Source organism: Mobula birostris, chromosome 2 (assembly GCF_030028105.1).
Source record: "Mobula birostris isolate sMobBir1 chromosome 2, sMobBir1.hap1, whole genome shotgun sequence".
Lineage (NCBI taxonomy): Eukaryota > Metazoa > Chordata > Chondrichthyes > Myliobatiformes > Myliobatidae > Mobula > Mobula birostris.
Window position 1 is genome coordinate 11,046,556 of NC_092371.1, and position 26,605 is coordinate 11,073,160.

At 47.9% G+C, this 26,605-nt stretch overlaps 1 protein-coding gene across 2 annotated transcripts in view; it reads right to left on the reverse strand.

Annotated features, from left to right (window-relative positions):
• Window positions 1-316: 316 nt before the first annotated feature.
• The window catches only part of LOC140212188 (uncharacterized), a 68,420-nt gene continuing 42,131 nt past the window's right edge, over window positions 317-26,605 (reverse strand). For both annotated transcript variants that reach the window (XM_072282868.1, XM_072282860.1), the window contains 4 exons: window positions 24,144-24,280; window positions 20,148-20,275; window positions 15,269-15,424; window positions 317-2,905 (listed from right to left, as the gene is read on the reverse strand). In XM_072282868.1, the coding sequence (XP_072138969.1) occupies window positions 2,840-2,905; window positions 15,269-15,424; window positions 20,148-20,275; window positions 24,144-24,280 (487 nt within the window). In that variant the 3' untranslated portion in view covers window positions 317-2,839. The remainder of the gene's footprint in view (window positions 2,906-15,268; window positions 15,425-20,147; window positions 20,276-24,143; window positions 24,281-26,605) is intronic.

Sequence of the window (26,605 nt, forward strand, 5' to 3'; positions counted from 1 at the left end):
AGAGGGGGTAGGTTCAAAGAGGGATGTGAGGGGCAAGTTTTTTTTTGCCTGGAGTGCACTGCCTGGCATGGTGGTAGAGGCAAATTCATTAAAGGCTTTTAAGATTTAGACAGACATTGTGTAGGTAGGGGGGCTTACTGTTTGGGTGTTTTTGGATTTACCTTTTAGCTGGTTTGGCACAACATTGTGGGCCAAAGGATCTGTTCCTAGGCTGTTCTGTTCCACTTCACTTGGGTACATTAAACAATCTTGAACCTGAAGCAAATGAGTTTTTCCCCGTGACCATGGGACCAATTAATAATCAAAGGAAACAAAATATTTTATTTTTTTTTTTAATTTCCTTTTCAATTACAGATTACATCAATAACACATTTCAGAATATCTCCTACATTTGGCAATTTTCAAAAAGAAAAATCTTTTATAACACACATGGTTTAAGACCAATATTGCAATGTAAAGGATTTTGACACCAAAAAAAAAACAATGCACTTGTTTTAAATATTTTGCTGTCCTCAAAAAGGAGTGGAGTTGAATTCAGCCTGTTTATAAATACAATTAGCAGCAAATCACGTTATTTGCGATACCAAGGATAATGCAATAAATAGGTTTCTGATTACAGCAATGGTTTCATGATTACTAATAACATGAGGAATTCAAACAGGAAAATAATAGCTTATATCCCAGCCCTGAAATCAAATAATTAATGCTACTTCCTTCTCCACAGATTCAATCTCAACACCTTGGGCTTATGCCTTACCTGCACATTCATGCACTGGTTCAGAGAAATCCATCTTGGATTGCTGTACCTGCCACTGTAGTTTTGAGTAAAATTCAACTCAAAAATTGAGTGCACACCTGAAAATGCCTAATGTGGGCATTGGAAAATCTGTGCAACTCCAATTAAAATGTGAATTTTTTTAAATTTTTTTTTTACATCACAGGAGCTTCTTGTTCCTGAATAGTTCCTTCATTGTCAGCTGCCCTAGAAAATATTCTCCATCTTAATCAGACATTGATCATCCCCAATAGAAAACAAAGCTATCCCAATGAAGAACTATAGCCTGACAGTGTTTAATCCCAGAAGAGACACTGGGCTGTGGTCACAGGGTAGTCAAAGCTTGAACTACCCCTAGACCTACACAATCCCACAATCATACTTTTAAAAAAGCATTCTAATAGAATCATAGCCTTTACATATATACAGCTTAGATGAAAATTATACAGGTATGTTTAAAAATAACAAGTAACAAAGACACACCTCAAGCAGGTGCACAAAATTGGATATTACTAGCTCTCAACTTTTGCAAAGCTCCTTCATGCAACTGGTTTTGTAGTCCATAGAAGAAAACTCCAGTTGGTCCAGAGTTCAACGAATCTCGAGGCTTCAAATAAAAAGCTTTAATTGAGCAAGGTGGTTAAAATTTGGCGCCTGGCATCCCAGGGGCTCACAGGGGAGACGGGGTTAATTCACACTTTTTCTTTTTGCTCAGTTTTCTTGGCCAATTTTCCCAACCTTGGTCGAGAACAGTTACAAATAGCAAAATTGGGTGAACTTTTTCAAAATGTCTACCTTGTCTTATACTTCCATTCAATGGGAACATTCCTTTCAAATGGTTTAAAAAAAAGGCGGGGGCAGGGATAACCAATTTTCCATTGTTTGCAAGAGTCCAAACCAACTCACTGTCAGTGGAATCCAGGGAGGTCAGGACAGAGACAGGCACATTATTCAAAAAGAGGCTGAAGGAGGTACTAGAGAAATCAAACATCAATGCAAATGTGCAATTTACACAAAGAATATTTGTTTAACTATTTACATACGTGGCTTGGCATGTTGTGGATGGAATCACTATACACGGATAAAATTAAACACAATATAACATTGCGGCCTTACTTTTTGCCCTTCCCCATTTGGTTGCAAGTCTTCCGCACACAACCTCAAAGGAGAACAGGAATAATTCTCAGTCAAAAAAAAAAACACATCTGGGTGTTGGATATCCTCAAGCAGTGACTGGATGTTAACCTTACTACCGTTGCACCAACAGCTCCTTCAGAAAGCTTGGAAGGGTACAGGATAGTTGGTGGGATGATGCTCCTGGTTAGAATCCACACACCAAGTGGCCCCTTGTTGCAAAACTGACTTAAATGACAAAATGACAAAAGCTACGCTGCCATATTCCCAACAGAGAAAGGTAGAGATGAGGCATCAGTCCGGGATCTGTGGCCCTCACACTCCTGCTGGAGAAACACAATCCAACAGTTATTCTGGAAGCCCTTTCTGAGACGTGTAGATAGGACTGCGCTCTGCACAGAACCCAGCAAGTTCTTAGCAATGCTCCCGAACATTCCCATACAAAACGCCTCACCCTCTTGTGGGGTATTGCAATTCATGTGGACCTGGGTGATGAAAATACATCGTTGACCACTACCATCTGACCATCTGGTCTCCTTACAGACCCTGCTCTCCCACCCCACCAACTGGCAGATGCACATGTATTTTTGGACATAGTATTGGAGTATCAGACTTTGAATATTCCTGACCCCCCTCCCCTCCCAGTGTATATCCTCTCTGAGCTTACTAGCCCACCACTTGCAGTCAGTAGAGCCCAAACCTTCCCCTAAAATCGCACTTAAAAAATGTGTAATATTGAGCATCCATAACATTCATGGTCTAGGCATCTCTAACATTACAATTGGCAGTGGAGCAAATCCAACATTCTTTTGCAAAGACATTTTTGAAAGTTTTTTTTTAATAGAAAGCTAATATAATGGATATAAAATTAAGCTTCATAGCCGCCCACTTCGGGAACGAGCCGGAGGCAGCTTTCCGCATCCGGTTTGCTCACAAGTTGTCAGACTCCACGGCATGGTTGGTGTACGAGTATGTTTTCTTACCATTCTTGTGCACCTAAAAGAGAACAACATGTTAGCATAGTGTACTGCAAACCGGACTTGCAATATTAACCTTTAGGTGACAGCAAAATTGGCGTGTGTGGGGTGGACAGGGAGGGGCTTGCGTCCGATCGGGGGGGGGGGGGGGCGCGGCTCATTCACCTTCGGTCGCCATCAGACACTCAGCTCTCACCAGCAACCGGAGCTCGATTCCCACCCACTGTCTGTAAGGAGTTCTCCCCACGGGTTTCCTCCACATCCCAAAAGATGTATGTGAGTTGTTGGCGTGCTACATTGGCCCCAGAAATATTAATAGATTAATAGAAGAGTACAGTATAGAAACAGGCCATTCGGCCCACAATGTTGTGCCAAACTGGCTAAAACCAAATCAAAAACACCCCTCCCACCTACACCATGTCCATATCCCCCTATCTACCTTGCATCCATGTGCATCTTAAAAGCCTCTAAGGTATTTACCTCTACTACCATATCGGGCAGTGCATTCCAGGCATCCACTATTCTGGGTATTAAAAAAAAACTTGCCCCTCACATCCCCCCTTTAAACCTACCCCCTCTCACCTTCAACGTATGCCCTCTGATATGAGACATTTCTACCCTGGGGAACAAATACTCCCTGTTCACTCTATCCATGCTCTCAATCCTGTAAACCTATCAGATCTCCACTCAGCCTCCGGCACTACAAAGAAAACGACCCAAGTTTATCCAGCCTCTCGTGATAGTGCATGCCCTCTAAACCAGACAGCTTCCTGGTAAACAAACCACTTCTGCACCCTCTCCAAAACCTGGACATCCTTTCAACAGAGGGGTGACCAGAACCGTACACAATACTATACTTAAAACAGTAACTAAGCTAGAAAGAATTGACGTGATTAGCAGTTTCCATGGAGAAGCACTTGAGACGATGACCCATTTGCATCACGGAGGAACAACTTTGCCACAGCATTCCTCATCAGCCATTTCAAAAGCGGGTTTTCTACATGAACAGTCATTCAGCATCTCTTGTGATCTGATCTGCAGCCAATCAGTGTCACCTGTACAAAAAAAACAGTACAGGGCACCAAGTGAGGCAACACTTCACCTGTTGAGGTCATCTACTGTATCCAGCACTGAAGATGCAGCCTGCTCTACATCAGTGAGGCCCGATGTAGATTTGGGGGGTGGGGGGTGGAGGGGGCTTTCTCGAAGACCTCAGCTGCATCTGCAAAATTAGAATAAGCTGACTTTTTGGGCAGAGACGAAGCAACTTAGAAAACCTACAGCACAATACAGGTCCTTCGGCCCACAAAGCTGTGCCAAACATATACTTACCTTAGAAATTACCTAGGCTTACCTATAGCCCTCTATTTTTTCTGAGCTCCATATACCTGTCCAGGAGTCTCTTAAAAGACCCTATCTGCCTCCACCACCATCACCGGCAGTTCATCCCACGCACTCACCACTCTCTGCGTAAAAAAAACTTACCCCTGACATCTCCTCTGTACCTACTTCCAAGCACCTTAAAACTGTGCCCTCTCATGCTAGCCATTCCAGCCCTGGGAAAAAGCCTCTGACTATCCACCGATCAATGCCTCTCATCATCTTGTACACCTCTATCAGGTCACCTCTCATCCTCCGTCGCTCCAAGGAGAAAAGGCTGAGTTCACTCAACCTATTCTCATAAGGTATGCTCCCCAATCCAGGCAACATCCCTGTAAATCTCCTCTACGCTCTTTCTATGGTTTCCACATACTTCCTGACCCTTCGTCATGAAACGTCGACTGTTTATGCCCCTTCATAGAGGTTACCTGACCTGCCGAGTTCCTCCAGCTTTTTGTGTGTGCATTTCCCTTTCAACTACTCTCACCACCCGTGTTATTATTTTCAGGATCTTTCTGTACATTCTTGACATCTACTTGACACGTCCAACAAGAACATGACTTCCTGAAGTGCCTGACTTCACATTTTTCTGGAGTAAATTCCATCTGCCTGTGCTGCGCCCAAATTTCCAGGTGGTGTACATCATTAGCTGACTATGATTCCTCCAATTTTCACAGGCTTCGAAGTAAATTTATGTATACCATTTACCACCTCGAGATTCATCTTCTTGCCACAAAACAAGTTTATTGTCATTTCGACCATAAGCCGCTGGTACAATACACAGTAAAAATGAAACAACGTTCCTCCAGGACCATGGTGCTGCATGAAACAACACAAAACTACACTAGACTATGTGGGACAGCACAAGGCTATACTAGACTACATAAAACAACATAAAAACTACACTAGACTACAGACCTGCACAGGACTACATAAAGTGCACAAAACAGTGCAGGGCAGTACAATTCGGGGGTCCCCAACCTTTTTTGCACCGCAGACCGGTTTAATATTGACAATATTCTTACGGACCGGCCGCCGAGATGGGGTGGGGTGGGGTGGGGGGATTGTTCAAGTAGGGTTGCCAACTTTCTCACTCCCAAATAAGGAACAAAAGTAGCAGTCAAATACAGGACACTTGTGTTTACCCAGAGAAAGACTACCATGACCACGAAGCCTTGCGCGGCACCTGTGTGCGCATGTGTGTACGTGCGCATACGCGTACGTGCCGATGTTTTTTCTACAAATCGGTTTTGGTTTAATCTTCCCGACTACACTGTACATACATTATTTCTACTTTATATTGGCTGTGTATTTATCATATCATTCCTGTTTTTACTATGTTAGTGTTATTCTAGGTTTTGTGTGTTGTTTGGTATGATTCGATAAGTTATTTCAAGTTCAGCAGTGCGTGACAGGGAACGAGGAAAGGTGCAGCTGACTCATATAATTTCATATCGCCAAATCATATCATTTCCTCGTGGTCCAGTAGCACATGCTTTGTGGCCCGGTGGTCGGGGACTGCTGCAATAATTAATAAACAAGACAATAGGCACAGTAGAGGACAAATTACAATAATAAGTGATGTAGATGTCAGTCTACCAGTGTGCCAACTGGGTTTATATTTAAATATGTTAATTATAACAATGTAATCTCAATAACTTTGTATCAATACTATGTTATGTCTATCGTTATGAAACTGATAAAAAGATTGAAAAAGAAAGATGTAGATGTCAGACTAGACTCTGAGTATTGAGGAGTCTGATGGCTTGGGGGAAGAAACTGTTGCACAGTCCGGTCGTGAGAGCCCGAATGCTTCGATATCTTTTGCCAGATGGCAGGAGGGAGAAGAGTTTGTCTGAGGGGTGCGTGGGGTCCTTCACAATGCCGTTAGCTTTAACACAGTAGTTCATGGGAAATTCCGCAAGGACCGACAATGTGCGGAAAAATAAAAGAACAAGTCCCACTTTCTGCTAAAAAGGTAAACAAGTAATACTCAGAAGGTGAACTGCAGAGTCCCAGAAAGTGAGTCCACAGCGCCTTGTTCAGTGCTGAGGTGAGTGAAATTGGCCCAGGATCCCGTTGGCTGCAGGCCTCAGATACGGAGCCAGTTCACCACTGAGCCATGCAAAGTCCAGGAGCCCGATGGCAAGAGAGCCAAGAGTGACAGAGTGACACCACAGAAACAGGTCCTTCAGAACATTATCATTCTGCCCAGTGCCACTGGAACATAGCTCACCATACCCCTCCCACCCATAATAAAAATCCAGCACATCATTTGTGACCCCAGCATGCAGCCTTCTGAGTTGGAGACAGACTCACTACAGTTGCTCTGCAAGTACTGAATCAGGTTGTCTGCAGTCTTGCTCATCACACCCTCTCAATTCTCGTCCTAGTCGTTGAAATTACAAACACGATATCCAGCACCGATCTTTGCAGATTTCTCGTCAGAAAAGCACCCCTCCACCATTACCCCCCCCCTCCAGGTTTTGAGGGGGGTTCAGCTTGGGGGTTAACAACCCTGACTGGCCAAACAAATCTGTTACAGAAACACAGAGTCCTTCTACATCTGAGTGTGACGGTATTCCCGTGTCTCCACCTGGGATTTGCATGTCTGACAGTAGTGGAAAGCAGACAGGAAGCTACTGACGTGAAAGGGGCACTGAACACCACCAAGACCAAGACGAAAACTGGTTTCTGGAATGTATGGACCGCCAAGGACAAACAGATGGAAGACCTTCATTGCTGCCCCAAACATCAAAGTTGCTGGTGAATGCAGCAGGCCAGGCAGCATCTCTGGGAAGAGGTACAGTCGACGTTTCGGGCCGAGACCCTTCGTCCTGACCACCCACCCCTTCCATTCGTGGAAACAGTCAGAAAGTGAAAGGGGAAAAAAAAATGCTTCCAACAACTCTAAATAATTCACTATAAAAAATTTAGCCTGTGTACAGTGATAATGGGTTTCAGGATGGAGATATTTCTCTACCAAAGGAGGTGTACGGCACTCCTTCCCTCCACGAGCCCGCAGGTCACTCTTAGGCAAGGTGTATCAGCTGCCCGGCCCCTGATCTGCGTCACAGGAAGCCATGGGGGCAGGTGGTGGATGGTCGTATGAGCAGCTGGTGCCCATCACAAATTCTGGTTATGCGACCATTGATGCCGGGCAGACAATCTCTGAAGATTACTGATAATGGATGGCGTCACCCGTCTTGTAAAGTCACTGCCCAGAAGGTGGCATTGGCAAACCACTTTTGTAGGAAAAACTTGCCAAGAACAGTCACGGGTAATAGATCATGATCGTCCAGGTCATACAACACAGCACATAATGATGATGCATAGTGATAATGCAGTTAGTGATTTAATCCCAGTCAATCAAGGACGTGCATTCCAGGCCAGTTGCTATCTGGTAAGGCGTAGCAAGAGGAGACTCAGGCACACCTGCACAAGGCTGATCACTGCTTACTGTCATCTTGCGTGAAATGTGTCAGGTCAAATCTCAAGTCCATAAGACTTGAAGATAAAGGAACAGAATTAGGCCATTTGGCCCATCCAGTCTCCACCATTTCATCAAGGCTGATCCATTTCCCTCTCAGCCCCAATCTCCTGCCTTCACCTCGTATCCCTTTATGCCCTGACCAATCAAGAATCAATCTCGGGCTTATTCCACAGATTCACAACTCTCTGGTCTTAGACTCCCCCGCCCCACCACAGGAAACATCCTCTCTATCAAGGCCTTTCAACTTTCAATAGGTTTCAGTGAGAGTCCCCCCTCATTTTTCTGAATCCCAGCGAGTACAGGCCCAGAGACATCAAACACTCCTCATGTTAACCCTTTCATTCAGAGATCTTTCTTGTAAACCTCCTTTGGACCATCTCCAACATCAGCACATCCTTTCTAAGATACGGGGCCCAAAACTGCTCACAATACTCCGAGTGAAGCCTCATCAGTGCCTTTATAAAGCCTCAATGTTACTTCCTTGCTTTTATATTCTAGTCCTCTCAAAATGAATGCTAATATTGCATTTGCCTGCCTCACCACTGACTCAACCTGCAAATTAACCCTTAGGGAACCCTGCACAAGAACTCCCAAGTCCCTCTGCACCACATATTTTTGAATTTCTCTCAGGGTGACTGTTTTTCTGAAGACTCCAAGCTCAGGAATAATCGTTAGAGTATGATTATGAAGAAAATGGTGACACAATAGCAGAGAACTGGGTACAATCGTGACGCCCGGTGCTGTCTGCGCACAGGGTGTACCCGCTCCTCAACTGAGTGAGTTTCCCAGGGTTGCTCCAGATTCTCCCCATATCCCAAAGACACGCTGGTTGTTATGGGCATCACGGTAACAAAGCGGTTAGCGCAATACTACAGCTCAGGGCACTCCGTAGTTCAATACCAGCGCCATTCTAAGGAGTCTCTGTACATCCATCCCGTGGGTTTTCCCCAAAGATGTACTGTGGAGGATAACTGGTCATTGTAAATTGTCCCATGACAAGTTTGGGTTAATCAGGGTTGTGAGGTTACCGGGGTGGCGTGTCTCGCAGGGCTGGAGGGGCCTACTCCATTAAGGGTTGCTAATTAATTAATTACTTTAAATTGACTGAATCAGAGTGTTGTCACTTGTACTGTTAAGTGCTTTGGGGTTAGGACATACAGGTTCAATTTCAACATTTAAGAGAAATTTGGATAATTACATGGATGGGAAGGGGATGGATGGCTATGGTCTAGGTGCAGATCAATGGGACTAGGGAGATTACTCATTTGGCATGGGTTAGATTGGGGGGGGGGGGAAGAGGAAGAGGGCCTGTTTCTAGGAGAACAAAAAACAGAGGGAAAGCACCATTATTCATCACGTGCTTGCGGCTGAATATGGAGTTGTGAATGCATACTCGGAAAGTGACATGAGAATGAAACCTGAGAACCCAAACCTCTTCCAAATTTATCTTGGCTGCAGTCTCACTCTCTAACCTCATCAGAACTGTCAATTTCAAACCAGGCACCAATTTCCAACAGCTCCCAGAAACCTTTCCTGCTTAGCCGGTTTAACAGGACCTATCCCAACCCAGAATACTGAATACTATCCTTGTTTCCTCCTGACTATCCACAAAAGGTGCCAGCTAATCCAAACCAGCAAAAAATCTCTCGAGTGAGCCTGAATTCAAATTTATTTACCACATGTACATTAAAACAGACAGTAACACAACTAACACACATAAAACTTCTACGTGTGTTGCTTGAAATTCCAGCATCTGCAGATTTCCTCGTGTAGCACAACTAAGGTAGTGGCACACTAACCACTCAGGGCTTTGGGGTTTGGAATTCAAACGTTCCTCCCCGCGAATACGTGGGTTTACTCCCGGCGCTCCTCAAACTAGGGGAATATGTCTGAATGAGCATCAGGTTAACACCACCAACATAGGTAGTGAAATGTTTTTGTGGCAGAACATGGCAATAAAAATAACAAAAACAATACATTTAAAAAACATGAATAAATAAAAAGTGCCAAAAAAAAAAGGAAAGATATGAGGTAGTGTTCATGGCTTCACTGCTCATTCAGAAATCTGATGGTGGAGAGGAAGGAGCTGTACGCGAGTCTTCAGGCTCCTGTACCTCCTCCCTGATGGCAGCAGTGAGAAAGGGGCATGTCCCAGGTGGTGAGGACCCATGTGATGGATGCGGCCTTTTTGAGCCATTGCCTGATGAAGTTGTCTTTGACGCTGGGGAAGCGAGTGCCCGTGATGGAGCTGGCAGAGCTTACAACTTTCTGCAGCTTTTTCTGATCCTGTGCGGTGGCCCCTCCACGCCAGACGGGGATGCAGCCCGTTACGACTCACAATAAGGATGGACCCACTGACAGCAGTGACCCGCTGCTTTTCAACTTTCAGTCCCAAGGCATGCGCGCGTACGTGTGGTTGTGTGCGCGCGCGCGTGCACGTACTCTCCCATGACCCCCTGTGCTCCAGGTTCCTCCCACGTGCAAAAGACGTGTCGGTTGGTTTGTGAGTTTGCAGCTGGCTTCCGCAAGTTGCCCCTAGCGTTCTGGCGAGGGGCCGGACCGGGTGAGAGAAAGTTCTGGCGAGGGGCCGGACCGGGTGAGAGAAAGTTCTGGCGAGGGGCCGGACCGGGTGAGAGAAAGTTCTGGCGAGGGGCCGGACCGGGTGAGAGAAAGTTCTGGCGAGGGGCCGGACCGGGTGAGAGAAAGTTCTGGCGAGGGGCCGGACCGGGTGAGAGAAAGTTCTGGCGAGGGGCCGGACCGGGTGAGAGAAAGTTCTGGCGAGGGGCCGGACCGGGTGAGAGAAAGCTGATCAGGATGCAGGGAAAGTAGTCTCCGGGGGGAAAAGGTTAGGAGAGAATTGGACTGATCTGTAGACCAGCAGAGATCTGATGGGACAAAATTTCTTCCCCCCTACATTGTCAGAACTATGGACCCCAGATGAAGGTTGGAGATCTTGTGCCTCGCTAAATTTAGAGTAACTGGCCATTCTGGTCCAATTAGCCAATTAACCTGTACGTCCTTGTAATGTGGGAGGAAAACGGAGCGCCAGAGAACCGTGCAGTCACGGAGAGAACGCAGACAGCGGCCCAAATTGAACCCCGGTCTCTGGCGTCAGTCTTATGCTAACTGCTTGGCTACTGTGCTAATGTACTGATCCGCACCCAAGGCTGAAAGACATTGGAGTGTCAACTGCAAGAGGGTGGAGAGCATGGAACAGGCCCTTCTAGTCCACTGAGCCACACCGCCCAACAACTCACCGATTTAACCCTAGCCTAATCACGGGATCATTTACAATGAGTAATTAACCTAATGTGTGACTTCAGAGCTGTGTGTCAGACGCGGTTATGAGCAGAACTGGGCCCCACTGGGGAGCCGTATTGGCATTACCTTGCATACCTCTGACTTCAGGCACAACACCGAGTCATGGCACCTGTAGAAATTCTCTGATGACTCAGTAATAATTGGGTGTATAAAGAGGATGGGAGGATGAATGAGGCCCTGGTGAAGAATTTGGTCAAATGATGCAAGCTGAATCATCTGCAGCTCAACATCAGTAAGACAAGGGAGATGGTGATGGACTTTAGGAAGACTAAGCCGGCCCTGCTCCCAGTTACTACTGACGGTGAGGACCTACAAGTACATGGATGACAGACTTGAGTGGAGCAACAACACAGAGGTTGTGTCCAAGGAGGACCAGAGTCGCCTCGACTTCCTGAAGAGATTGAGGATGCAGGCCTCCCCTTCACACATTCTACCAGCCTGTTGTCCCCAGCACCGTTTGCTATGTGGTGGCATACTGGGGCATTGGCATCAATACGGTTGATGCCAACAGCCTCATAAACTGATTCGAAAGGCTGGCTCTGTTATAGGAGTCAAACTGGACACACTGGAGGCTGTGGTAGAACAACGGACCCTACGGAAAATCCTGGAAATTCTGGACAATGTTTCTCACAATCCGTATGCCGCCTTAGCTGAACAGAGGGGCACTTTCAGTAATAAACGCTGACAACTGTGTTGCTCCAAAGAGCGCTATGTGAGGTCATTCTTACCCTCGGACACCAGGCTCTATAATGAGTCAACCCATAGCTGGGGAAGTGGTAACCTCCCTCCTGTTAGACTGTTTGAGGGAAATTTTTTCTAATTTTTTCTTACTTTTCTCCTAATATTTGTATATCTGCGCACTTGTAATGTGACTGTGACACTAATTTCCTTTGGGATCAATAAAGTATCCAACTAGCTGTGGACTGTGGGAGGAAACCTGAGAGCCCGGGGGAAACCTGTGCATGCACTCAGGAAGAACATACAGCCTCCTTACAGTGGATGAGGCAGGAAAAGGCAGAGTTCAGAGCTGTGTGCTTACTGAACGGCAGGTTCGAGTGAACAGCACAGCTGACTGCTGCTCCTGTGCGTACTGAACTCACAGACAGAAACCCAAATTCAACCCTCAGGCTAAGAAACCAGACCGGGGGTCTCACCAACAGACAATGGAATTAGACTCCAATCTAAATCCTTCCCGGTAGGGACGTCCTGCGTAACAATAAGCAAACAAAAGTGGCTCTATACGTGCCCAGAGTGAGATTGTCAACGTTTCGGGCCAAGACCCTTCGTCAGGACGGGTCTCAGCCTGAAACGTCAACTGTACCTCTTCCTAGAGATGCTGCCTGGCCTGCTGCGTTCACCAGCAACTTTTATGTGTGTTGCTTGAATTTCCAGCATCTGCAGAGTTCCTCGTGTGTGCCCAAGTGAGATTATCGAGTCTGTGACTGTAAACAGATATGGGGAATAGCACAAATAATGCAGGGAGTTAGCTCCTGGTGAGGAGTCTGCTGTATAAACAGAAGCCAGGTTGAGAAATCAAAGCAGCACCTTACTTACAGCACTATACTTATTCAGAGATACAGCACGGAACAGGCTCTACCAGCCTGCCCAGCAACCCACTAATTTAACACCAGCATAATCACGGGACAATTTACAAAGACCATTTAACCTACCAACCGGTACGTCTTTGGCCTGTGGGAGGAGAACGGGCACACTCCTCCTGGACAGTGAGACTCACAACTCCGATGCCCCGAGCTCAGAGAGCGTCACGCAAACTGCCACATTACCGTAGCACCAACATGAACAGTGACACACAAACCTTTCAAAATACAGGTTAAGCTAAAGTTGTCCTCCCCCCCACCCCCCCCCCCCACCCCAGTCTCCAGAAAGGGCCGGGGGATGCTGCTTAACGTGTAACAAAAGTCAACGTACCGAATTTTAAGGGGACTGTTTATAAATTGGGGTGGGTGACTAGGAGCTAGCCGGCCTCCACCCCTACAACTGTCAGGCAAGTCATTACACCCTGTGCATTCCCCTGTACCTTTTCTATACCTCCAATATTGTCCTCTGAACAGCTTGTCCAGTCCTGAGGAGTGCGATATACTTGTACCTACAGTTCGTAATAAGACCCCGAGATATTCAGCCCATCGAGTCTGCTCTGCCATTCCATCATGGCCGATTTATTATCTCTCTCAACCCCATATTCCTGCCTTCTCCCCTTACTAATCAATTGCACTTTGAGGCTGTGCCCTCTGGCCCTAGACTTCCCCATCCTCTCCACTTCCACTATCTACTGTAGGTCTTTCAATATTCCATAGGTTTCAATGAGATCCCCCCCCCCTCTTCTAACCTCCGGCAAGTATAGGCACAGAGCCATCAAACCACCCTTCGTTTCCACACTCCTTCTCATAAACCTCCTCTGCAATGCCAGCTCATCTTTAGCCGCTTTAACCCAGTGCCTTATAAAGCCTCAGCATTACATCCCTGCTTTTATATTCTCGTCCCCTTGAAATGAATGCTAACACAGCATTTGCCTTCCTCACCACCGACCCTACCTGCGAGTTAACCAACCCCTAGGGAATCCTGCACAAGGACTCCTAAGTCCCTTGCCCCTGACAACAGACAGACGATCTCTGAAGAGTATTGATAATGGCTGGGGTTACCCATCTTGTAAAGACACTGCTCAGAAGGGAATAGCAAACTGTTTCTGTAGAAAAACTTGCCTAGAACTACCGTGGTCATCATACCATCATTGTTCTAGGCAAGTTTTTCCTACAGAAATGATACCATGACCACCTACACCATATGACGTGGCACGTAATGATGTCATACAACTTGGCACAAGATGCTGTCATATGACTGAGATACAGAGAAAACTGTTTAAGTTTCTTCTCCTCTACCATCAATTTCTGAATGGTCCAGAAACACGACCTGTATTTTTCTTTAAAAACTTAGTTTGATAACTCATGGCAATTATATGCCTCTGCAATTCTGCTACAAAAACAATTTATTTACTTATTTATTTTTAAAAAAGAGGTACACCACAGTAACAGGTCTTGCTGACCCCCAGTACACCCATCTGGCCAGTTTAACCTACAAATGGAATGTGGAAGGAAACCTGCAGGAATCTCGTGTGGTCATTCAATCACCTTACAGACAGCAGCGGGAATTCAGCCCTGATCACTGGCACAGGCCAGCGGTATGCTAACCACTACTCCACCGCGCTCTCAGAGCGAGGGAGCGTGCACCTTCTTCCCGTGACTGTGTGGGTTTCCTCCGGGTGCCCTGGTTTCCTCCCACGGCCCAAAGACCTGTGGGTTAGTAGGTTAATTGGTCGTTGTAAATTGTCCTGTGACTAGGCTCGGGTTGGGCACGTGGCCAAGTGGTTAAGGCGTTCGACTAGTGATCTGAAGGTCGCGAGTTCGACCCCCAGCCAGGGCAGCGTGTTGTGTCCTTGAGCAAGGCATTTAATCTCACATTGCTCTGCGACGACACTGGTGTCAAGCTGTATGGGTCCTAGTGTCCTTCCCTTGGACAACATTGGTGTCGTGGAGAGGGGAGACTTGCAGCATGGGCAACTGCCGGTCTTCCATACAACCTTGCCCAGGCCTGCGCCCTGGAGAGTGAAGACTTTCCAGGTGCAGATCCATGGTCTCGCAAGACTAACGGATGCCTTTATTATTATTAGGCTCGGGTTAAATCAGTGGGTTGCTGGGTGACGTGGCTCGAAGGGCCTATTCTGTCTCTCCAAGTCAATTGAAAAGATGAGCTTTATTTGTTACAGTGAAATGCATCATCTGTGTCACATCAAATCAGCGAGGATTATGAGGCATGCCCACAACCTAAACGTACGACTTTGCACTGTGGCAAGAAACTGGAGCACCCGCAGGAAACCCACGCAGTCAAAGGGAGAACGTACAAACTTTTTACTGATAGTGGCAGGAATTGCACCGCTATCTTACAACAGCTGCTCGACACTAACCACACCACTATGTCGCCCGAGTGCTGAAGTGTAAGTCTCCAATGAGCTCCTCAGTGCAAAGAAATTCAGTTACAGCCACACTGCTTTCTCAATCTCTCTCAGTTCTTTGTTCCTTGGCCAGGAGCTTTGCACACTTCTTGCAGATTTTCAACCTTACCAAGAGTGTGATCAACTAAGCAATTCGGATCCCCTCACACAGGTGGTCTTACCTGTCCGTAGATGTTCTTATCAGTAGAGGGCGCTGTGAACCGGCTGTGCGACAAGTACTGCGGGTAATCGTTTCGATCCGCCATTGGGACGTACGTCCCTCTGGAACCAAGCAATTCAAACTGCCTCCGCATCCTGTGTCGACGCAAGCAAAAGATCTAAAAGAAGAACAGGTGGACGTGAGGAGTCGCCCATACCCTCACAAACAACGGCGATGCTGGAAAATCCAGAGCAAAACACACACACACACACACACACACACACACACAATGCTGGAGGAACTCAGCAGGTCAAGCAGCATCTATGGGAATGAATAAACATGTCAATGTTTCAGGTAAAGACCCTTCAGCAGGACTGGAAAGGAAGGGAGAAGTCAGAATAAGAAGGTGGCGGCTGAGGGGAAGGAGTACAAGCTGGCAGGTGATAGGTAGGACGAGGACAGGTGAAAGGTAGGTAGGTTGGGCGGGTGTGAAGTGGGAAGCTGGGAGGTGATAGGTGGAAGAGGTACAGGGCTGGAGGAGAGATCTGATAGAAGAGTAATGAATGAATGAATGGAGGACGGGGGCACCAGAGGGAGGTGATAGGCAGGTGAGGGGCCAAAAGAACAGCCAGAATGGGAGAGGGGGAGGGGGAGATCACTGGATGTTGGAGAAAGCAATGTTCGTGCCATCAGGTTGGAGGCTAACCAGGCGGAATGTCGTCCCCACATAACTTAATCCCATAAAGGCCAAAAAAAAAATCCACTTATCTCCATTTTGAATGGTAATAATCAGTGTAGAGAATTTCAAAATTTCACAACCCAAGTGAAGAAATCTCTCATTTCACTCCTTATCATACTGATCCTGGTTCTAAACTCCTTAGAGATAGAACCTGTCTTCCCCTCCAAGAGATCCTGTATTCAAATCTTGAGACAGTTCCGATCAAGGCAGAAAAACACAAGAGATTCTGGAGATGCTGAAAATCCAGGGCAACACACACAAAATGCTGAGGGAACTCAGTGTCTCTAACACTCTAACTCGGCGTCTCTCACGCACACAAAACGCTGGGAGAACTCGGCAGGTCAGGCAGCATCTACGGAGGGGAATAAAGAGCCGACGTTTTGGGCCGAGACCCTTCACCAGGACAGCCTCATTGCACCAGTGCATCTTACCACTGTGCCACTCACCGAATTAAACAGCTCGTAATTACTGGTGGTATGAGATGGTTCAGTCGTGCAGAGCCCCAGCTCGCCAACCAACTCCCTTTACACAGCTTATGCCTTGAAAAACAGCGCCACGGTAGCGTAGCGTTAGGTGCGGCGCCATTACAGCTCAGGGCGCTGTTCAATCCCTCCGTCCTCCGCGAGGCATCTGTACATCCTCCCGTGGAATGCGAGGCCTTTCCCTAGGTTTTCCCACAGTCCAAACAGGTATTGGATAGTTCATTGGTCAGTGTAGATTGCCCTGTGATTAGGTTCAGGTTAAGTCGAGGCACTGGAAGGGCCTACTCCACACTGGATCTCTAAGTAAACAGATGCTTGTGTGGGAGACTCGTGTAGCTGGTTTCCAGTTGTAAATATGGTAATTTCCCCGTTACTAGCCCATCACAGAGCTTGCAGTGGAATTACATAGAACAGAATGGCACAGTTAAGGAGCTTTGGCCCACAATGTTGTACTGACCCTTTAACCCAGTCCAAGATCAACCTAACCTTTCCCTCCTACCCATCCCTCCACTTTCCATTATGTCACAGGCCTATCTAAACATCCCTGTCTCTACCATCACCCCAGACAAGGCATTCCATGCACCCACCACTGTGTATATAAAAAAAAAGCACCTCCAACATTACACCCCCCCTCCAAAACACCCTAGTTATGCCCTTCGTATTAGCCATTTCGATCCAGGGAAAAACTCCGGCTGCCCACTGTCTAAGCCTCTCATTATCTTGTACGCTCCCATCCTCATTTGCTCCAAAGAGAAAAGCCCCAGCTCGCTTAGCCTCCCCTCATTTTGGTTCTTGCTGAATTGGTTTCAACCCTCCCCACCACACCACACACCCACATTCCCCCTCACAGGGTCTCGCCAGTCACCTGCCAGTTTTTACTCCTTCCCCGCAGCCCATTTATTGCGGCTTCTTCTCCCCCACCTTTCTTCAGTGCCGATGAAGATCGTCAGCCTGACACATTGACTGCTGAGTTCCTCCAGCATTGTGTCTGTTGTTCTGGACTTCCCCCATCTACAGAACCTCTCGTGTTCTGGAGCAATGCGGTGGGTTGAGATTGAGAAATTTCCATGCTGAGGTCAAACTCAGGTTGGAGGAGCAACACTTGTTCCTTCTGGGTAGCCTCCAACCCGACAGCACAAACTTCCAGTAATTACTCCCCCTCCCCCCTTCTCCTCTTCTCTTTTCCCATTTTCCATTCTAAGTTCCCCCCTTACCTCTTCTCTTCACCTGCCCATCACTTCCCCGTCAGCTGGTCTCACCTGTCATCTTGTACTCCTCCCCATCCCCCATCTTTTTATTCTGGCTTCTAGCCCCTCCCTTTCCAGTCCTGATGAAGAGTCTTGTCCCAAAACAGCAACTATTTACTCCCCTCCATAGACGCTGCCTGACCTGCTGTTCCGCCAGCATTTTGTGTGTTGTACAAATCTCCCAGCATCTGCAGAATCCCTTGTGCTTATGTTTGACATTGGGATACTGTTTAATCAAAATGCAGATACTACCACAGCTCCAGGATTGGAAAGGACAATTTTGTGTGATTTACGTCATCAAATAACCACAAGTTTCAGTTTCAGGTTCCAGAATTTTAGAGGAGGATAAAATTACAGGATTGCTGTAACTTGGCAGAAACCTCAAACTTTTGTTACAGCTTGGAATTTATATAATAAACCGAACGAAAAGCTTGTAGAAATCTGTAAAACAGGAAATGCCGGAAAGCCTTAGTAGTTCAGGCAGCATTTGTGGAGGGAGAAAGCTGGCCCAGATATGACAAAGGGTCCCAGTCTCCACTGAATAAAACTGGGGAGACAGGGTTTAATGAGGTCCCCCCTCATTCTTATCAATTCCAGCGAGTACAGGTCCAGAGCCATCAATCAATCCAGATACGATAACCCTTTCATTCCCAGAATCATTTTTGTGAACATCCTCTGAACCCTCTCCAACATCACCATAACACTTCGTAGATAAGGGGCCCCAAAACTGCTCACAACACTCCAAGTGAGGACTCTCTGCTGCCTTACAAAGCCTCAGCATTACATCCTTGCTCTTATGTTCCAGTCCTGTCGGAATGAATGCCAACATTGCATTGACCTTCCTCACCACCAACTCAACCTGAAAATTAACCCTTAGGGAATCCTGCACAAGGACTCCCTAGTCCCTTTGCAGATTTTTTTCCATTTCCTCATTTCAAAAATACTCTATGCTTTTATACCTTCTACCAAAGTGCATGACCATACACTTCCTCACTCTGTATTCCATCTGCCACTTCTTTGCCCCGTCTCCTCGCCTGTCCAAGTCCTTCTGTAGCCATTCTTGCTTCCACAACATTACCTGCCCCTCCACATATCTTCATACCGTCCCCAGACTTAGTCACAAAGCCACCAATTCTGTCCATCCAACTCACTGACATAGAATGGGAGAAGCAGCAACTCCTGTGGACCACCCACTAGTCACGGGCAGCCAACTAATACACCAGCTCCTCATACGGCCATCACCATCCACCAACTGCTCCCATGGCTTCATTAGACCCCGATCCCGGGGGGGGGGGCTAAGTGCTACGCTTTGCCCAGGGGTGACTTGCAGACTAGCAGAGGGAAGGAGAGTCTTACACCTTCTCTGGTAGAGATGCATCTCCTCCTCATCATCCGGGTATCCAGGTACATATGACAATAAAAAAAGCACACGAGAAGCAATGGTCCCAACACAGACCTCCTGTGGGACACCACCAGTCACCAGGAGCCAACCCAAAAAGGCTCCCTTTATTCCCACTTTACCTCCAGCCAATCAGCCACTGCTCTATCCATGCTAGTTAGTTAAAGTTAAAGTCTGTTCTGAGCCTTATAGGTGAAGTGACTGAGAGTACGAGTCGCCCCCCCCCCCCCCCCCGGATAGGATGCCAGTCTATCGCGAGGTTAACCCCCAGCATTGTGCCAGTACCCATTTTCAGCTGGGTGGACTGGAGCAGCGTGTGGTTAAGTGCCTCGCTCAAGGACACAACACGCTGCCTCGGCTGGGGCTCGAACCCACGACCTTCGGATCGCCAGTCCAATGCCCTAACCGCTTGGCCACACACCACATCCATGCTAGTAGCTTTCCTGGGATACCACGGGCTTTTATTTTGTTAAGCAGCTTCACGTACAGAGCAATGTCCTCCCCGTGGAATGCGTGGGTTTCCCCCAAGTGATCTAGTTTCCTCCCACAGTCCAAGGACATTCCAGGCTTGTTAACTGGTCATTGTAAACCATCCCATGGTTAGGTCAGGGTTCATCGGGGTCGCGGGGCTGCTGGGGCAGCGTTGATCAAGGGGTCGATCTCTAAATCTCAGCAAGTCAGGCGGCATCTATGGAGAGGAGTAAACCGCGGCTGTTTTTGGGGAGACTGCTTAAGCCCTCTGCATAGATGCTGCCTGGCTTGCTGAGCTGCTCCAGCATGTTGTCCAGGAGCTTTATGAACCTCAGAGCTTCCGGCATCTCCTGCTCTTACTTCAGGATTGATGCTTCACAAAAATAAATAAATCACCCTCTGGTCACCTTTGAATTGAACATAGCTCCATCAAGTTGCCCTTGGAAGGGTTTTAGTTCGCCAGACGGTTACACTCTGTGGCTTTGCGATGAGGGGAGGGCCAAGCAAGGCTACAACTGGGTTTAGCAAAGAGCACGGACACTTACCAAAAGACGACGACTTACCAACAAGAGCAGGACAAGCAGGATGATGAAGAGGATAATGCAAACGAGGACCAGGATAGCAATACCCCATCCGGGCACCAAGGGTGACCCCTCTACGGTTGGCGCATTTGTGGGGCTGGTCTCCAACACTGAACAACAAAATTAAAAATAATTACTGAACACACCTTTCCTCTAGACAATACAAGCAGAACTGACACTGCAACAGGCAGCTGTTAACTCCCACATGATGAAGAAAGAGGCCATTTGGCCCATCAGGTCTATGCTCACTCAGAACAATCATCCCCCCCCCCTTGCATTCCATTGCAATCGTTTTGCAACACGTTCATTACATTACAGGGCCCAAAACTGTTTGCTCCTCTCCACAGGAGGGGGATCGTTGACTCAGACCATGAGAGGCCTGCGTCCGGCATTTTCAGGTCTTACAAGGCGCAGATTGGAAGTCTGTGTGGGGCGCCACTCCTCGCACAGACTAGAGCAATGTGTGGTTAAGTGCCTTGCTCAAGGGCACAAACACGCTGCCACAGCTGAGGCTCGAACTGAGCACGAAACCCAATTTCCCTCAGGATCAATAAAGTATGACTATGAACTAGCGACCTTCGGACCACTAGGCGAACGCCTTAACCACTCGGCCACGTGCCCAACACCCTCTCCATAGATGCCGCTGAACCTGCTGAGTTCCCTCAGAATTTCACGTGCTTTGCATTAAATCACTACCACCCTCCCCAGTACACTCAGACCCCCTTCATTAGGAGTCATTCAGCAGCCACCGAAGGGAGGAAGGTCCACAGATCCCTCAAAGTTGCCACACAGATTAATGAGGTGGTTCAAAAGGTTCATGCTGGAACTCAAGGAATGAATTCAAGAGCTGTGAGGTAATGTCAGAGCTCCGCAAAACCCTGGTTAGACCACTCGGGCACTGTGTTCAGCTCTGGTCGCCTCATTACAGGAAGCATGTGGTAGTTTCAGAGGGTGCACGGGAGATTTAACAGATCGCTGCCTGGATTAGAGAGCGCGGCTTCTGAGGATAGGTTGGGCGAGCTAGGGATTTTCCCTTCAGAGTGGAGGAGGATGAGAGATGACTTGATAGCGGTGCACAAGACAATAAGAGGCATAGACAGAGCGGACAGCCAGAGACACTTTTCCGGGGCAGAAATCGCTAATCTGAGGGACATAACATTACAGTAAATTGAGGGTTGGAGGAAAGTTGGGGGGGGGGGGGGGGGGAGGGTAAATATCAGAGGTTCTTTTTATTATTAGCAGAGTGGTGGGTGCATGGAACGTTGGGGGGGGGGGGGGGGGGAGGTGTGATAGAGGCCGATACTTGTACATACACCTGTTAGGGTGCATTCTCTAGTTATCTTATAAGGTAATCGTAGCCTTCAGCCAGGAGCAGATGTCACAGGGTGTTTTGACCCTTAACCACAACACTCTCCAGTTGGTGGGCCGGCAGTGGTGGCCAAATCACTGCCCATCTGCTCCTGGCTTCCAGCTCCCCTCCTCTCGCCTACTCCAAATCCAACGAGAGGCTCGTTCTGCCTCTTCCCCCATCCTACGAGCTGCTTGTTTTTTTGCTCCTTTCGTCCAGACCCAGATCTGACAACAACCGCCATGCTGATTTGGCTGGGAAACCTCTGCAGCCGATCTCCACAGGGAACAACCGTGCCTGCCATCCCTTGTCTTTACACTCCTGCACTGGGGACATTCCAATCTCTTAGATAGGCACATGGATGGTATGGAGGGCTATATGGAAGGAGAGGGTTAGATTGATCTTAGAGAAGGTTAAAAAGTCGGTACAACATCATCTGTTCGTACAACCATCCACCACCTGCTCCTGTGGCACCGTGACCCTGATCGGGGGCTAAGCAGGAGCTACCCCTTGCCCGAGGGAAACCTACGGCCTAGCAGAGGGAAGGAGCGCCTTACACCTCCTTTGGTAGAGATGTATCATCACCCCGCCACCCTTTTGTACTCTTCAGGCTAGTTTATCATCATGCAGGTCAGAGTGCAATCAAATTCCTTGCCTGCAAACACTCAGTCAATAAATACCAGAAATACAGTTTTCAGCAAAGTATAGATTTGGGAGAGAGAATAGGGTCAGCTTAATGAAATTACAGCGTCAGCAACCCTGGTTCAATTGCCACTGCTATCTAAGTTTACGTATTCTTCCCTGCGACTGTACGATCTCCCTCTGGGTTCCTCCCGCATCCCAAAGACGTACAGGTGACTCTGTTAATTGGCCACATGGGTGTGACTGGGGGGGGGGGGGTGCAGGCTCACTGGGCCAGAGGGTCCTGTTACCATGCCAATCTCAATGGCTCCACTTAACATCAGAGAGCTTGAAATTGTTACTCTCTGCAGACATCCACGAAACGGAAGAAACGGAGGAAGAATGACAGGAAAAACATTCCAACCCCCAAAGCCGACCTCCCATGCACAAGCTGCAGCAGAGCATCGATCCTGCCCCCCACTTGTTCCAGCACAGCGCCTCAGCCCCCACTCCACCATGAATACATAAAACCAGTATCCGGGGCGGGGGGGTGTGCATAGAATGTGGCAGAACTGCCAGGAAGGGGATATGAAGGAGATGACTGGTTCTGATAAGTGCGGGGAAGAAGTTGTTCAAGTTGGGGCTCGAAACATTTGCCCTGAAGGGAGAAGATGGAAAAGGGGCAGGCCATGGTGGCGGGCATCCTCAGCCATACTGGAAGCATGGGCCATGTGCAGACAAGAAGGGATTAGGCTGTCAGAACATCACAGGCTGAGAGACTTGCCCCAGTGTTGTGCTGCTCTATGCCCTAATGCTCCGTGAAGCGGACTGGACGGGAGGAACCACTGACTGCACTGCAATTGCATCATCGACCCATCTATGCCCTCCACGCTCCCTCACTCCAAAAGCACAGTGGTGTAGCGGCTGGCCTCATGCTTTACAGCTCCAGTGACCGGGGATCAACTTCCGCCGCTGTCTGTAACCGTCTCTCCACGAACACGGCGGGGGGGGGGGGGGTCCCTCCTGCATTCCAAAGGTGCACAAGTTGGGGTTAACAAATTGCGGGCGTGCTACGCTGGCGTGCCGGAAGCGTAGTACGCTTTGACGCCAAGGACGCATTTACGTGTGACAAATAAAGCAGATGCATCGCGCGCAGTTCCGACCACCTTGCTACGGGAAGCTTGCGATTAGTCATAGTCATACTTTATTGATCCCGGGGGAAATTGGTTTTCGTTACAGTTGCACCATAAATAAACCATAAATAGTTGAATAGTAATATGTAAATGATGGCAGTAAATTATGAAATTATGAAAACAAGTGAGGGCAGAGAGTCACACAGGGACCAGAGGGTTAGAGGTGGGAGGAGAGATTGAACAGGCTTGGAATATTTGACCTTGCAGTGGGATATATTAAAAGGGGTAGCCTCTCTCCTGGGGCAGGAGTGTAAAAGCGGAGCGCCTGTGGTTTAAAGCGAGGGATGAAAGTCGCTGTTGGTGCCAGAATATATAGTGACACTTGCAGGCTGCCTCACCTCGTCCTTCCATTGTGCTGGCTGTTGCCGCAGAAGACACATTTCATCGTGCATTCAGACGCTGACAAAGGTTAAACAAACTAATCTTAAAACTAAACAGGCATCATGGTTCCACAGGAAATTAACTCAGTGCCTTATCCACTTCACAAATGAGTAAGGTGGAAGGGAGGGCTGTGGGGGGGTGGGGGGGGAGAACCACGGGACAACAGCCAGGGAAGTGGCAAACACACTATTCTGCTCGGGCAGGAAAGAACAGGAGAAGTAAAAGAAGGGAGGGGTTGGGAAGGAGGACTAGCTTGAAAGTGATAGGTGAAGCCAGGTGAGGCGGGGGGAGAGGGATAAAGAAAGGCTGGGAGGTGATAGGAGAAAGAGGTAAAGGGCTGAAGAAGAGTGGACCATGGGAGAAAGAATGGGGGGGGGCGCCCACCAGGCAAGGTGATAGGCAGGTGAGGCAAGAATAGGGGGAAAAAATTATTACCTTTTATATTTTCAATACGCAAAGAGTTGATGGTGCCATTGACCAGTGCACTTTTAAAATTGTTCTTAAGTAATGCAGCGTTTATGTTTTCGCTTTTCGTGAAGGTAGAGCTTATATTGGCGATGACTGACCCTGGGCTTTAATGGAAAAGACACAATATTACTCATTAAAACACACCAAAATCATTCTTCGGAAAGTACTAGCTCCAGCCTTGCCCAGAGGACAACCCAGGCAGAGGTACGACCTGGTCTCTTAAGAACTAGACAAGTATAGCAATCACTATTTTGCCACAGATCCAAACTTAGTAACTTCACTAATGACCCATCATATCTGACAACGACAAAAGATCTGTGCGGCGAGTTAAAAACTGGGAAAGCTGTTACACCGGGGGCAGAATCACTCTCTCAGCCGTGGGGGTCCAGGTCCAGGGGTACGAGTAGTCGTCACAAACTGGGGTCTTCCTTGGTTGTAGCGGACGACCTTGACATCTACTGTGCCTCGTCATGCCCTTCGCTCTCCGCGGAGCGTCGCTGAATCGCCTTCCTAGCCACTGGATCTCACTTGTCCAGTCTGCCAGAGTGGACTTTGCATGCTAGGACAGGCATGTTCCTGCATCACCAGCGCAAAGGGCTTTGCCAGTTACCCTCACATGGTTTAGCCTGCCCGCCAAAAAAATGGCACGTCTGCTTTTGCGAGAAAACAGCTACTTGGAGCCGCAGGTGAGAGCTGAGTGCCCAGCGGGGTCCAAACGTGAGTGAGCGGCTCCAGAGTGGACACCGCACGTCCCTTCACCCCTCCCTGGGCACCCCATACTTGCAATACTGCACACAAGTCTAATGTTCAAAGTGAAGTTATTATTGAAGCACACATACGTCGTCACGCACAACCCTGAGATTCGCCTTCTTGCAGGCGTACTCAGTAAATCTGCAGAGTAACACCCATAGCAGAATCAATGAAAGACAGCATCATCTCGGGCGTGCAAGCAGTGTGCCAAAGACTATAAACTGTGCAAATACAAAAAGAAAGAAATACTAATAGATAACATTGAGAACATGAGACGTAGAGTCCTTGGAAGCAAGTTCATTGGCTGTGGGAACATTTCAGTGATGGGGCAAGTGAAGTTTTGGTACAGTGTTGGTACAGGAACGTAACGTTAGCACAACCCTTTACAGTGTCAGTGACAGGGGTTCAATTCCCGCTACAGTCTGCATGGAGTTTTACGTTTCTCACCAGGAACACATGGGTTTCCTTCCACAGTCCAAAGACGTACCTGTTAGGCTTCATAACTTGGGAGGCACGCTACGCTGGCACCAGAAGCGCGGCAACACTTGCAGGCTGCCCCCAGCACATCCTCAGACTGTGGTCGGTCGTGAGCACAAACACATTTCGCTGTACATTTCTGTGCACGTGACAAGGCCAATCTTTTAATCTTTCAATTGTAAGGAGTGAAGTTTTGCCACAGTTGAAAACTTGGAACTCGAAAAATGATTCAAGATTCAAGTTTTATCACGTGTACATCAAAACTGTGAAAGGTGTCATTTGCGCTAACACCCAACAGACCAGAGGGTGTGCTGGGGGCAGAATCTGGTGCTGACACTGATACCTCAAGGATCCTCACCAACCAGGACGTGCCCAATTCTCGTTACTAACATGGAGAAGGTACAAGAGCCTGAAGAACCACACGTAACATTTCATGAACATCTTTCAAACTCCTTATAGACAGCACCGGAATCGAACTCCGACCTCTAATGCCCCAAGCTGTAATAGCGTCGTGCTGACTGCTATCGTTACCGTGATGCCCAACTACCAGACTGCTGCAGCAAAACAAAAAGAATCTCCCATGGAACAAGTCAGAAATGATAAAAGTGACTCTGATCCCGGTGTGAAAGGAGAAGGAAAGGTTACTGGTGATATACACCATTTAGGTTGTTATAGCCGGCAGTGGTACAGGGATAAGTTCCCACTACCTATTAAATGTTCCTATAATGGGGTGTCTCTCATATAGCCTCTGACAGCCAAGTCTAGCTCCTGGCCTTCACGTATACCTTAGCTACTAAGCCTGGAGGAGACATTTCTACTGACAGAAGGGGCAAAGGCAGGTTGCTGGTGCCTTAAAACCAGTTGCTCTGGGCAGACAGGACTTTTTCCAGCCATACTTGGCATCTTAGAGAAGAACAACTCTTGATCGCAAACTTCCGCTGCCTTGCGGCTATACCCACTCATGGAGAAGGTTTCAGTAGTAAACCCCAAAGAAAAACCCAGAGCTGGACTCCACAGTCCCACGTTGAGTTCAACATTGTCTGGAAACTCCTGTGACACTGTTGGAGCCGAACTGTATCGGTCTCTGCTGTTCCTGTGGGTTCATCAACCAGCTGGGGAGGGGGAGCCTGTTGCTCTCCATATCACACTGCCCTGGCTTGCGTATCACGTGGACAGCTGGGACGCGGCATCCACGGTCGACC